Source organism: Vanessa tameamea, chromosome 3, assembly GCF_037043105.1.
Source record: "Vanessa tameamea isolate UH-Manoa-2023 chromosome 3, ilVanTame1 primary haplotype, whole genome shotgun sequence".
NCBI classification, from domain to species: domain Eukaryota; kingdom Metazoa; phylum Arthropoda; class Insecta; order Lepidoptera; family Nymphalidae; genus Vanessa; species Vanessa tameamea.
The window spans coordinates 5,105,974-5,121,041 of NC_087311.1; the positions used below are offsets into that span (position 1 = coordinate 5,105,974).

General features: G+C 32.2%; 1 protein-coding gene across 7 annotated transcripts in view; it reads right to left on the reverse strand.

Annotated features, from left to right (window-relative positions):
* LOC113397435 (proton channel OtopLc-like) overlaps positions 1–15,068 on the reverse strand; it is a 59,399-nt gene that overhangs the window by 32,085 nt on the left and 12,246 nt on the right. The window contains exon 1 of one of the 7 annotated variants that reach the window (XM_026635773.2): positions 2,385–2,570. The exons of the other annotated variants lie outside the window; for them this stretch is intronic. Coding sequence (XP_026491558.1) covers positions 2,385–2,443 — 59 coding nt within the window. The 5' untranslated portion in view covers positions 2,444–2,570. Of the gene's footprint in view, positions 1–2,384; positions 2,571–15,068 lie in introns of those variants that run through there. 7 annotated transcript variants of the gene reach the window in all.

A 15,068-nucleotide genomic window follows, 5' to 3' on the forward strand; every position in this document is an offset into this window, starting at 1 on the left:
TTCACTTTCACTATCTATAATCTCACTAATCTTTGAGCGCCAGTATAAATATTATCAGTCATATACACTGTAAGTCTGTAGCGTACTATGCTCTGCCAAGCCGTAACCAAACGATCGTAAGCAATCATTTTTGATCATGAGAAAGTCGGCTTAAATCCATTGACAATAGAGCTGATTTTAGTTTACAGTATAAAGTAAATATGTTTAATAGTATATTGTAGACGGTTTCGTAGCGTTCGCTTTCGTTGGAGCCTGTTGGCCGCCCGCCCAGTGATCAATGAGCGTCTGTAGTAACTGACTTTTTACGCTGAACGTAGTTTTGTACTTTTATGCAAAGGGAAAAGATAAAGGAATCAGTTACGAGCTCATTCTGTTGGGTTTAATCTGAGGAGCAAAAGCTATTCAATGCTAAACGATGAAAGAGAGTGTAGTGAATATTATCATTCAATTTAAATCAACATTTTAGCATAGATCTCGTGCCTGAAATATGATTAAATTGATAATGATTCAAGCATAACTTAAATTTAAGAGGGATTTAAATAAATTACCCAATTGGTATTTGTTACGCCCAATTCCAGTGTAGTTCGATATTATTGGATTATCCGAACGTATCAATTATGCAACTGTCTGTGACGCAATTACCAATTGATTGAATATGTTCGACGGTACATAATCCACAATTGTTTACTGTCCCACGCTTCCGCCGTGCCACGTTACCGGCATAATTAAGCACCACACCATCACAACTTTCCGATGTTGCACCAGTCGACTAAGGGATTTTTTGCAAAGCGTATCGATCTGGTGACGAGGTACCAATCTAACGGCAAAAGTATTACCGAAGATTAGCATCAAGTAGGTGGCAACTCTTTTCCTAAATTTGTGTAAACTTGTACACTGCGCCGACCCCGACTAAATGGTAAATGGGAGAAAAGGACAAGTAATCGATAATGATGATGATGTTTCTATATTGTATATTGTCCTACACTATACAATTGTTTTGTTATTATGAGTGTTGTTTTAAAATCAAATATAAATAATTAAAACAGTAACAATAATGAATAAGAAACCTTTTTTTATCAATTGTTGTTAAAAGAGAATTTATTTTACTATTTTTACAATAATGGAACTCAGTTTAATCAAACTTCATTTATTTTAATATTGTTAAAGGCCTATAAATAATAATACATATACAAAGGAGCAGAACCTTGGTCTGTATTAATGGTAGCAAAATATTTAGTTACATGACATGTGGTCGATACCGCAGGAGCCGCGTTTGTTTACAATGTAGGTAACCGTACATGTGGTTACACGAACATTATTGAGTGAACCCTTTAAATATTCTCCTTTCCACTTTACACTTCACCTGACGCGGCAAATAAAAAAAGAGTAATGGGTTATCAAAACATAAACGCCAGACGATGTTCTAACCGAGTTCTTATGCAAACCAACTACTTAAATAAAACTTAACATTCTTTTTTACTAGTGTGATATAAGTATTAATACTTTAATGAAGTACACTATTGAGATGTATTTAAATACGTGTGCCAGTGTGTGTCTCTTCTGAACCATTACAATCATAATAAAATTAACTTTTACAAATGGATAAATTTTAGTAGCAATATAAATCTTTTAAAATAAAAGAATAGAAACAATGTCCAAATAAAAAAGACTAAAATAGTAGTGTTTTACTGCCGCGCGAATATTCACTCCCTCTTTGCAGTTGCCCGTTTTGTTTCGTGAGTTTTTTTTAGTCAAGATGCTCGACAAAATGGTCGTAAGAAAGAATAAGAAATAACTTCTTACGAGAAGTATGTTGTTACTTTTTGGCTTAGGCTTAGGCTTGTGTGGAACCTTTTCACTCGTCTTATATATTATACACAAAAAGTAGTAAAACCTTATCAAACGCTTTCGTGTAAAAGAATATTTAAAATTATAAATTTAGGACAAATTGCTTCATCATTCGCTCTTTAACACATATCAAGCGAACAAATGCTCCAGTCACTTTTTCATTAGCGGAGGGTCGCGTGAGATATCCACATTCTCTTGCATTTTAAAATTAATAGTCGACCACCCTTGTCAACGGACGTTCGCGGGGTAACCGGTCAATGACCCCAAGTATTTAGGACGAACTGGGGTTTATAACATGGAAACAAATGCGCCAGGAAGTATCGCGAGGGGTTCGAAGCGTCAATGGTTTCCTATCCTGACTTCAAACTTTGACAACTTCTTAAGGTAAATTATTCATCAAGGGACTCGGGATATACTTGTTTGCCTGTCTTTTAAGATGGCTTAAATCCTTACGACCGTCGTAATTTCTTGAGACCACCGTGAAAAGTTTCTACATTAAACATTTAACTTTAACAACCATTAAGATCAGTGACTACCTTTCGATGGCATCAGCGTCGAGTTCGGTTCCATTGACCAAGGTTTCTGTTATCTTCATTGTTACGGATTTCTTCGAATCACAAATGATCCGTTTTTATGAAAATGCAAGTGTCAAATCATTTTTAACTTTTATAGCGACACGCAGGTCGCCGCGAACGCACTCTCCACACTGAATTAGATGAGAGCGACGCGGGGGATCTAATTCGATGATACCCAGCTCGATTGCAGCAATTTTGTTCTGCTATTATTGCAAGCACGAGGGCGGGACAGGACATAAGCTCTCGAGCGAAATTGTTGTACAAATAGATTATTAATGGCCTCAAATGTGAGTGGACTTAGGGACGTGGGAATGTCAGGGACATATTATCGGTTCTCTTGATAATAAGAAACAGAATAACGCAACATCAATACCTTATTATGGAGAGAATCCTTAGAGTATTTGGTGTCTATGATGAGGTTTATTTTTTATGGTGAATTCCTGGAGTTTTATGAATATAAATCATTAGAGAACCGAGGTGATATGGAACTGCGTGGATAGACGGAGCAGATAAGCAAGCTCAAAAGCCTTATTCTTTGACTAACAGTAGGATATTTATGGCCTTTCTTTATCCATTTCGTGAAAATGGTACCTAGACAAAAAAAACACTACAATACAATACATACACTACTAAAAATACGAATACAGGCATCAGCAGTGTATTTAGAATCAAAGAAAAGCCATATTATTTTAATTACTTTAGATAAAATCAATTGCGACGTGGTTTAAATACAAATGAATGTAGTACCTTTTACCTTACTTTCTGGCTGTCTGATGTACATTATTCAGCTATTATTACAAAGGGTATTTTGCGCAAGAGCTGTAATTGAGGGACACAGGGGTCGGATGGTTACGGATGCGGATATTGTCGATTTCACTGCGGAGACAGTCTGTGACCATGATTCTGAATGGAAATAGTGTTTTCCTTTTTTTTTTTTTAATTGATATTTGGAAGACAGTTGAGCAATGATCCATGTTAGACTTCATAATCGTAAAGAAATGTCCTGTCATCGCCTAATTTGAGATTTTATGACCCTTGAGGTCATACGTCGATGAAGCCTGAAGTTGAACAAACTCACTCATCATGCAAAACTTTATGACAATACAATTATTTATATTATATATTCTAATTTCAAAACGAAGAAGAGCTAGTAACCATTTGTCCATAGACCTCGGTGGTATCCACCCGTGGGGCATTTCTATACAACCAATATCTAATTAAATTTATCCTTATATCATTTCACTCCCATAATCCGATGGGATGACAAATCCGACACGACTGGAAAGAGTTCAGGCACAGGACCAACGACTTTACGTGCTCTCCGATGTACGGGAATATAAAAACAACGAGCAACCGCCCGAAGTCTGTAAGTTGGAAATAAGAATTTTTAGAGTAAAACTGTGAATTTTTTGACAAAAAAATCCTATAATTTTTTATTTGCCCGACCTGGGGTTTGAGAGCGAGATCTGTGGCCTTATATCAAGCCATTACACTAACGATGCAGTTAACTCATAATAAACGACTATTAAAATATTCCCTTAAAATATTATATTGATAGCTTGGATCATAAATATTATTTCGATTTGCCGACGACGCACTAAATAAAATACATTAATATTAACTCAAAATAAACAAAAACCATCCTCTATTTATAAAAAAAGTTTACCATGTGAAATTTACATCAAGCCACGGTTTATAATATGCTGCTAAAAATATTCTCCGGTTAATCTCACTCTGTGACCATGTAACTCGCAAAATGCACAACTACCGGCCACGGAAGATTAGTGTCAATTTAAATTTACGATCACATTCGCGATTCACGTGACCAGCGGTGATTTGTAACAGGTCGATTACGCCACCATTTTATTCTTAAACCTCTTAAAAAATTCGAATATAAAATACAAGTAAGTTCATTAGCATAGCCTTGAATACTGAATTAAAGTTTCTTGAGTATCGTCAAAAGATCCTTCATTTTCTAAAATAAAAAGTATACTTTACCGCTTTCAAAGAAGTTCTAAAATCTGAAGTCTAGTTTTACGTAAATGGTTCTAGAGATGATGCTTAGGTACATAAAATATTTTTAGCACTTATTTTATGGACAATTTATAATCCCACAATTTATTCAAAGATATTTAATTTATTACATTTTTTCAATTAGGTATATTTATTTACTTTTTTGTTTTTTTTGTAGTGTCTTAATTGCAACGAGAGAGTACAAATTATTTCGCCAATCACGTAAGATAGAGGAGACGCGAAGGAGATTGACCGGTTAGGTCGAGATTGGATAATCAATTAAAATGTTCAAGACTAACTAAAATTACGAATTTCACCTTCGTTTTTGTCTTAAGCAATGTTGTCACTGTAACTAAGATTTATATCAACAGAAGCAGGTTTCACACTCATAACATATTTTCAAAGAAATTACGTATGTCATAGTGATCATGTTATATTTACGTTGTGTGTATTTCAAAGCCCTCGACACAGCATTCACGCAGAAGTAGTTGAGTGTGAAGCGTTTTTTATAAGTATATCTCGTCATTGTCATCAAAAAATAAACATTTATTAATTAATGATAAATACTACCAATACCATTTGAGTTAAATTACAGCAATATACTTTTTCTTTAATAATACTTGAAATACTATTTCAACTATTCAAAAATTTAAAAGAAAAGTTTTGAACAATAAGATACACAAAAAATATATTTATATTTTATAAAATAAATATTTTACTGAAGCCTCACGTTAATTGACGTTACTCAAAAATCAAATATTGTACTATAATAAGTCTTCATTAAAAAACTTGCACGTAATTATTATTAAGTCATATATTTTTATTACTTAAAGTCCAAAGGGCGACGCGCAGTCTCGTTTGAAGCACGCTCGCGCTTACTAAGAACACGAATTCAATTTCTAAGAAAATCTCGACTTTAATCCATTAAAATAAATCTCCCTTTGCAGTAATAGATTGTTGGTACGATTTTGTCTAGCTCTGCATACATAAATTGTACCATTTAGTAGAGACTGGAATAGACGGAAATATTCTCCGTTGAGTAGTGGCGATTTGCATAATAATCCATTTAAGAACTTCCTCTTAAGTGGGAATGCTTCGGATTAATTCGGACAATAGCGTTAATTAAATCTATTTTCTCGTTTCTCTAATCGGTCCGAACTGTGTCAGTAAACTCTAAGCTTTTGATATGTTCTAAGTCACTCCATCGTAAAGCAACTTTCTGCAAATGCACTTTTTGGTTAAAAGATAAAAGGTAAAATAGACAATAGTAATGAAACAGTACATTTGTATGTTTAAATAAAAAGGTGCACTAATTTATACATGTACATTTTCACATAAAGTTTTGAACTCCTTTTAAGCAAAAATGCTATTTGTTAGCACTATTTACCTAAGAATAATTTAACGTAATGCCTTTGTTTGTTTCTTTGAAAAGTTGTAAGAATTGCCTTTATTTTGTACTGAATGGGAGTTTTATCATTATTTCTACTTTAACGAATGCTCTCGAACGTTTGCTGTATTAGCACTAGACTGATGAACAATAATATCATGAGAAATCGTTCTTTTCAATTAGATCGTTAGGAAGTGCTCATTAAAGAAACTTGATGTTTTCACCCCCATTGCGATTTGCCGGCAGCGACGACGTAACAGTTTATCATAGGAACTAATGTTGTTCTTCCGTCTGGCTGATAACTTTGTTATATTCACTTGACACAACGTTAGGAAAACAAAAACAATAATTATTATGTTCTTTTTTTTGTTCATCAGAAAACCACTTATTATTCTTGACTACATTAAAATCTTTTGTAAAAAGATTTACGATGATTCTAGACAAGAGCACTATAAACAAATAAAATGGGCGCTAAAAGCTTTACGCATTTAACTATCCAACTCGAAATACTCACAACAAACTACGAGTACCTACATCGAAAGTTTAATGTTAACCATATAAATACTGAATTATGGAACTATTCCATGATACATAAATATTATAAGTGAATATCTCACTGCTGTGTAAAAACCTCTCCTATGAGAAAGACTTTTGGAACTTATCCACCATGCTGTTCCGATTCCGATATATGGATACGTGTGTCAAAATGTCATCAGACTTATACAATAATTCCTGATGATGTTTTTTTCCACCGCTGAGTACCAAATATTTCTTAACACAAATTAAATGCATGAAAATACTCTGGTGCGTTTTATTTTATTTTTATATTATATTTTAAATTTACGTTTTCAAGCCACTGACCCCTCTCGGCTCTTACTGTCTAATATTGAAATGAACACCGAAATGCTATACATCATAGAAATATATAATCATAAATTATACTACCTACGAAAATCGTTTACAAAACATTCCTCAATATTATCAAAATCTTTTTTTTATTTTTATAACAAGCGCTTGCAATTCATGTTCCATGAACGCCTAGACATTTTACTAGGCAGGAATGTATTCCCCCAATAAGCTGCGTAGGCGACACACGTCGAGAGGCGGAGAGGCAGCGGAGACATCTGTAGGGTCCTCCAAGTCACAATAGCTATAAGCTAGGCGGTAGATGCATCTCACACAATGCTCCATAAAACTTCAAACGGCATAACTCAGTTATATTTAATGACCTGCCCTTTAATTTTCATTTACAAAGAATTAAAAATATAAGTAAAAGTCAAACATCTCAGGAAACATTCTAATCGTTTTTTTTTATGTAGTAAATAATATTTTATATAAGATATCGAGTAGTTAATACGTTACCCAATTTTCTATAGTAAAATTTAAATAAAGAACGATTCTGTAACCAAAATACGTATCTACACTTTTAAGATTGTGTGTATTACGTAAATAACCTAAAGAATTAGCCGAAAATAACCAAAATAAATTAATACGAACACAATTTTATAACACTTTCCTGTGATCTACACTTTGTTTTGTAATCCCTACAACATCGTTGTAAAAACGCAATTTTACAGCGGTATATTTATAGTTCCGAAGCTAGCTAAATATAGCGTCATGGCAACACCACGGTCCATTAACGTTATCTCCCTACAAATCACCATTGCCTATTTTCACACGATCACAGAACCAGTATACGCACACATGTGCCATCAATTATGTTAAAGGAAAGATAATTATCTGAGATTTCATCTCAATTTAATGTATACCCATATAAATGTCTTACTTGTCATTTACTCCGTGTTTTATTTTACTGTTCAAAGCTATGAAGTCAAGTATAAAAAAGGGCATATGTACAATTGTAAAAGATAAAAGTCGTAGATTACATCAATCTCTCCTTGTAAATATATTTACGTATCCGAAATATTTGGTTGAAGTTGTATTAAGAGCTGTAACAGATATTTTAAAGGTTGATGATCATGAATTTGACAATCGCAGGTTTTTTTTGGATAATTTCATCGTATTTACAAATAACGAGAAAAGTTTCAGTTTTACCTCCCAGCATTCAGAAAGAGCTGATGTTCTGAATTAAAATAGTATCGAATAAAAGCATATAGTTCTAAAACGGGCTATCATTGCCCATAATATACATACTATAACTAAAACATATAACATTTATTAACAATACATATTATATGGTTATTAACTACAAAAATATATATGAGCAGGAAATAGCACACTAACCGCCACTAAAAGCGCCACCGTACACCAACAGCGTTCATTAACCACACAAAAGTGTACATTTGAAAACTAGAGTAATATCAAAGTTTTGATCAAAGTGGAAGCGACAACGAACAATGAAAAAAGCGCAGGAACTACAATATGCATTTTCTTCGCGGACAATGTGCGAAATATAAAAAGTGCTGAAACGCACTTTCGTGCTATCTTTTTAAAAACCTTACAATTTTCTAGAGAAATTTCACTGTTTCTATATTCTAAATGACAGCATGTATATCTATAAATTAATACTAGTTATAAGAAATTTAATATCAGCGGTGAGATGCCGTAAAGTATTAGTAAGGGCTTCTCTCGCTAATTACATTCCGGCTATCATCGACCCCGATGTCTTATAATATTCTCGCTTAAGTAACTCGTAAAATGACTCGATTTACTGAGGAGGATGACACAAATTCTACGACAATGTTACTGCAAGGCGCGTATATTCGAGATTAATCGAATGACTGAATCGTTTGAGTAAATGTAATTTTGAGATAAAAACAAGACTGTAATGTGCCACTTTAGACTACGAACTGGGTTTTTATTTTAGGTTTTATTATAATTTCAAAAAAGTAAAGTTGATTAATTCCCGTGTAATTCCCTTATTCTAACTTCTATGAGTTTCCAACGGGGGAGATATAGCCCCAGTGGACACTTGAGTCTTCCCAGGGCGGCGCGTAATATGCACAACAAAATAAATACATTTATTATATATTTTTTAAACATGTTTAAAATACCTGTTTTTAAAAATAAATATGTTATGTATTATGACGGAGATAACGTGTTTCGAAAATAATCCTTGTTTTAAGGAGCAAGTAAGTGATAAACGCATACACAAAAAAACTGTAAAAACGAAATTTGAGTCTATTCATGATAACCATCAGGTGAGCCTCCTGCTCGTTTGCCACCAAATACATAAAAAAAAAAAAAAAAAAAAACTGTATTTAATATTTAGTTTCAAACATGGATCAACGTACTCTTCTATCTTCTACAAAGTAATAATTGTATGTTAAATTGCAAAAATATTATAAATAAAGCTATAAAATGTTTTTATATGTAAGAACATTTAAATGAAAAGCTGATAAATAGAAATGAGATTCTATTATAGTACAAGTTACATTTAAAATAGCTACTTATAAGAAAAAATTTTCGTCTTCTCCCGCACTGATGATCGACAACAAGCCTCAAGTGACGTTTCATCTTTTTTACAAAAAGTCCTAATTGAATTCCGGTTGAAATCCTTTTTTTCCGAATTTAACAGTACAAACTCTACCACCACATTAAATTTTCTTAATCAAATTTAATTTTGTGCTCATATATTTGTAACAATGACATCAAATCAACGATAATGGACAGTGCGTTAACATTTACTCTTAAAAGGATAGAAATCTATGATCTAAATTATATCCCGATAAAAATGTAACAACGACACAATTGCATTGAAAATTGGCTACTTTCATAATAAAAGATTTTAAGGGCCTGAAAGAACATAACAAAGAATAGACATAAAAGCGTTTCCGTATCAAAACAATGCAACCCATGGGCAGCCCCAACTTCCGGCACCTAATGTCAGAGAGGGAGATCATGGATCCACTTTGTAGAATATCTCTATACTTATGTATAATAGAGTAACGAACATTTCCACGATGTTTTTGTTTTATAAGTAAAACAAAGGAACCATAAATCATAAATGTTGCCAGTTCAGATTGAAGCTTCAATAAAATATTCTCCAGTATAAAGGTTGAGTGAGCAATAAGCGATATGGCAAAACGCTCTAGTAAGTTACTATTCATTCTACTATAAAATAATCGCTATATTCCAAAGTGTTATGACCCATGCCTTTACCATTTGATAACATAAGCTTTTTCAATTACTCTAAATCTAAGAATTTATTATTAGGTAATTAAAACAATTGACCATGGAGTCCCTATATTTGCCCTTATAATGAACATTAAAAAATAGTGTATGTAACAGGTACTTTAATTACTAGATATTATTATCCTCTCGCTGTGTCTGTACGTCTATTTGTCTGAATGCGATAAACTCAAACACCATCAAATCAAATGGAATAAGATGATGAATTTTAAAGATACGGCGTGCGCCATATAAACGAATAGAATTATATGTATTATTACGATATTAACGTTTTATGTAAAACCTTATACCATCTGCACGCAGCTGGGGATAGATAGTATTCTGTAAAATATTATGAAGTTCTCACACTTTTTTCTAATTTAATTTTTGGTTATGTATAACCCTAATTCAATTAGTAATTTTTATGTCTATATTGATATGTCCATAAAATAAATAACAGCTAGCACAATCTTAATTGCTCAAGCTTGGAACAGCATTAACATTAATCTAGAATAAGGATTTAAATTAACACCAGGACTATATAAACAATGCAATAACGTAAATGCAGTTCGATTAACGCTAGTCTAAGAGCTTACAAGATCTACACATAAATACGTACAAACAAAGGCTTACCTAGTTTCTATTAAGGAAAGTAGACAACTATAAACTGAGATACATACGAGTAGCTAAATAATCTTAGATATTTATGAAACTTTATTTTAGTTTCGATGAAAACATTTGAAATTATTCCTTTCTTTAACGTTTTATTTATACGTTAAATTCTATAAATTAAAATATTTTTTTTAATAAATTTTAATAGAATTACTGATTTTGTTGTATCATTTCGATTTCAATAATATTCATTCTTTTCAAATAAAAATAGCAGTCACGCATATTTTGATAATAACGTATAACATCTGAAATACATGCGTAAACTCAAAATTAAATATATATATATATTTTAAAAAACGTTTACGGTTATTGCGTTTAAAACAGATATGTAGTTAACAGGTTCTACAATCGCGTTCCGACATCTCAATTTCCAAATTCTTGTATGACATTAAATCTATTATAGTAATTTATCATCACGTCGTCATCCCAATCTTATTCAAACCGAGCAACACAAACATTTTTATCAAAGATCAGACGTGACTTGAACAAAAAACCTCACAAATGATTCCTGCAATGTTGCCATCGTATAAATTGATGGTTTCCCCACTTTAAATAGTGATCCTAGAATAACAATGTTTGATTTATGACGCGTGATAGTTCGTTGAAAATATTATGCGCGAGGGCGTCAAGAATGGGGGAGATGCGAAGTTTCTTTGTAAGAAGACTCAACTCAGATATGACTTTTATACAAACCTATCCTATTGTATAGATATTTAAGTATAGCAAATTGGTATTTTATTGACTGACTTAAAAGTAAATTTAACTCTTATTGTAACACTAACAAATGTCACCCGAAATATATCAATTAATGTGCTAATGTATGATTTGTGATTGTAACTGGATCATGTCTTAGGCAATATGGAAAGACACCATGAGTAAACCTGTCTCGAAATTAATGATGTCGCATGTGTGCCCACCAATCTACACTGGCATACCGTGGTGCATTAGGCTACAAACTTATCCTTTTACTATTTATTTAACATTGGATATTCCCGTAATTGAATGTGCAATGTATGTATAATGTTAGATGTACTTAGTTTGTTGTGAGTTTTTAAAATTAGATGTCGTAGAGCGTAGGGTTTTGAACGGATATTTTAGTTACTTACAGTTCTGTTATAATTTACAGATTTCAATAAAATATATAAATTTAATTTAATTTTAAATCGAACTCTTAATCGAAAGATTATAATTTTATAATCTCAGTTAATTAACAACCAGGGAACATAAAGTATTGAAACTGCTTTGTATTATAGATTAGGTTAATGTTCCTATGGAACTTCAATTATGTTCAGGCTATCTTATAATGCCTTTTACTTATTCCGGCATAACGGCATCTGTTACCTTGCACGCCTGAGATATGAGCCTCAACGCCCCAATGTATAATGGGCGTGAATAACCATTATACTAGCATAGATGGAGGCATAACGCTAACGATATTTGCATTGTTTCGGATATATTGATTTTGGCTTAAAACGAAAATGGTAGTTTTAGCTTGTGGGTTTCGAAAGGCTATGTAGATATGACAATCATATAATATATGTCATATCTCTTGATTCTGCTACCAATGTTATAAAAATACATTGGTATATTCTTTTTCTACAATCGTACAACAACTATAGTATAATGAAATTTTATTTTAATTTAGTTTTAGTCAAGATGTATGCTTCGTATCTTAATAATTCAAAAGTTTTCATTTAAAACTTATCACCGTAAAAGAGAAAAATGTCGGATAGTATAAAACTTTAAGGGTTTTAGACAAAAAAATAATTTTAAACAAAAAAAATTGCGAGTTTATCATGGTATATAATGGTATCGAGTATCGTAAGTAAATTATCATTATATATCAAGTATATACCTAATGGTAATTTATATGATATATATTATATAAGCTGTAGAACTTGTATTTTTCACAGTATTAGTCCCCCTTAATGTAATTGAGATGGTAATTTGATTTGTAGAGTCGATGAAAATACGAAGGGCGTGCTTAAGGTAATTGGCACTTGATAGCCTAGATACAAGTAAAGAGAGAGCTTTGCAGAGTGATGACTGTCTTATTATTTCTTTAGTTGGTCAAACGAGCGAATGTTTGAATGGTAAAATGTCACCTAATACCTTCTCTCATTGACACTCGCACCGTAAGCAATTAAAGCCATTAATGCGCCGCAAATATGTTATTTGTACCTGATCAGCTATTCTACCGCTAAACAACACTTAGTATTTTTGTGTTACAGTTTGAAGGGTGAGTGAACCGGTGTAACTACAGGTACAAGGGGCATAACATACTGTCTCCAAAGTTGGTGGCGCATTCTCGATATAAAGAACGATTAATATCTCTTACAGCGCCAATATCTACGGGCAATGATGACCACTTAAAATCATCATCAGATGACCATCCGCCTGCGATTACACTGGGCTAAATTTTCAAATTAAATTCACCACAATAAAAAGCACTTATGTTTGGCGACAGAATAGCATAGAGAAGAACCTACTCTGATTAGTCTACACTAACTCCTCCCGAAACAAATCGATCGAAAATATTTGAACATTTTTAAAAATTAAGTCATTAATCTTTAAGTCATATTTAATAAAATTCGGAAAAAATACTAAATTAATCCTACTAAAGCCAATGTATTATTGAACCGATAGTTTGTTTTAGTTCCAAACTAGTTTATGGAGCGCATGCCGGACTTTCAAGCCACTATTCAAATTAGAATAGCAAGTTGATACAACATTTTAATGATATCTTGATGATTTTAAACATTATCAATTATTTAGGTATTATATATTTTTGCTATTTTTATATTCCTATCTTATAATAATAACTCTAACTAACTTATAATAATAAAATAATGACGGCAAACTGAAGTAAAGTACTTTAACTATAAACTTTATTAATAAAAACCATAATTCCTACGGTACGGTATTCCTACTAAAGATCACATAAGAAGCTTATTTAAAATTAATACTATGGTGGCTTGGATTGTTAGCGCAATTTTAACTTGCATTAAGGTTTTCAATTTTAGAGGCGGAAGTTCCTTCATCGTGGATGAATATTCTAGTATAGTCATTAAAGTGATTAAGTTTATTACCTATCCCAGGCAGGAACATGCTTTAGACTGATTTTATACAAAAGTATATTTAGAATAATTGTAAATAAATCAGATTTCTAAGTAACTAGGAATTTAATAAAACTTCTGAAATCTCATAGTACGAATAGATATTTGATTGGATTGGCTGTTAAAGTTCAGTGCGATTTTCTCTACCCCTACTATCAAATCCTATTTGAGACATGTAGATACTCGAAACTATTATATTAAAGCCACTATTTGTGTTTCATTTGTTTCAGCTAATAATCCGTTTTTAGTTATTGTTAGAAATTCATAACACAACGGTATTTGTGTGATTATTGTAAAGACACTTGAAAATAATAGATATAGGGTATTTTGAAAAGTAGACGTTTAAGAGTTAACTACTAAGTTTCTTGCCGGTTCTTCTATGTGCTATTTTGAGCCTACTTGAATTAATAATATTTTGTTTGATTGAGAACTGGACGGTTCTGTCAATCAATCCACTGATTTATGCAAATGTAAACTTTGTTTTAATAATGTTAGTAACAACGCTATTCCAAATATATATTTATATATAAGGTTACATATCTTCTTTGTTCTAGTATTATCAGCCAATGTATTTCATTTTTATAAGTTTTCCTATTATGAAAAATACAGCCTAGATTTATTTACAATATACAAATGTATCAATCGTCCTGTAATTATTCTAGGCGAAAGAAACTTCTAGATCAAATTCTTTAGAAACAGAAGTAGAAGTATATAGTGTTTGTTAAAATTTCGACATTTGAAATCGAACACATGACAATTTCCAAAATATAAAATAAAAAATTAAACGACTAGATCGTTACGTTCCAGTGAGTACTTTTTAATTACCAGTGAATAATAATTGCTGATATTCTTAAAAGTAATGTTTATTAAAAAAATATATGATGATAACATGAATCTTTGCTCATCATGCCAGACATTTGTTTTAAGATTTCATATAAACTCTGGTACTCAAACGCTGTAAGTGTTTCATAGTCTCAAGCGTCAAAAAACTTATATGCTTTATATTTTTCTTAACGTCTACCGTATTTTCTCTGAGAGTGACGTTAAGAAAAATATCGCCCTTGTGGAAATTAAATATTAATAGTAGTGTTGTGCGTCTTCGTGTTGGATACAGTTTTATTTCACTTTTAGCTTATTACTATAATTTCTCATTGTATTTTCTTTCGTTTTTTTTTATGGCATACCTTGGCGGACGAGCATAGGTGCCATCTGATGGTACTTGATCACCGCCGCCCATAGACAATGGCTTTGTAAGAAATATTAACAACTCGTAAATCGCCAATTCGCCACCAACCTTGGGAACTAAGATGTTATGTCCCTTGTGCC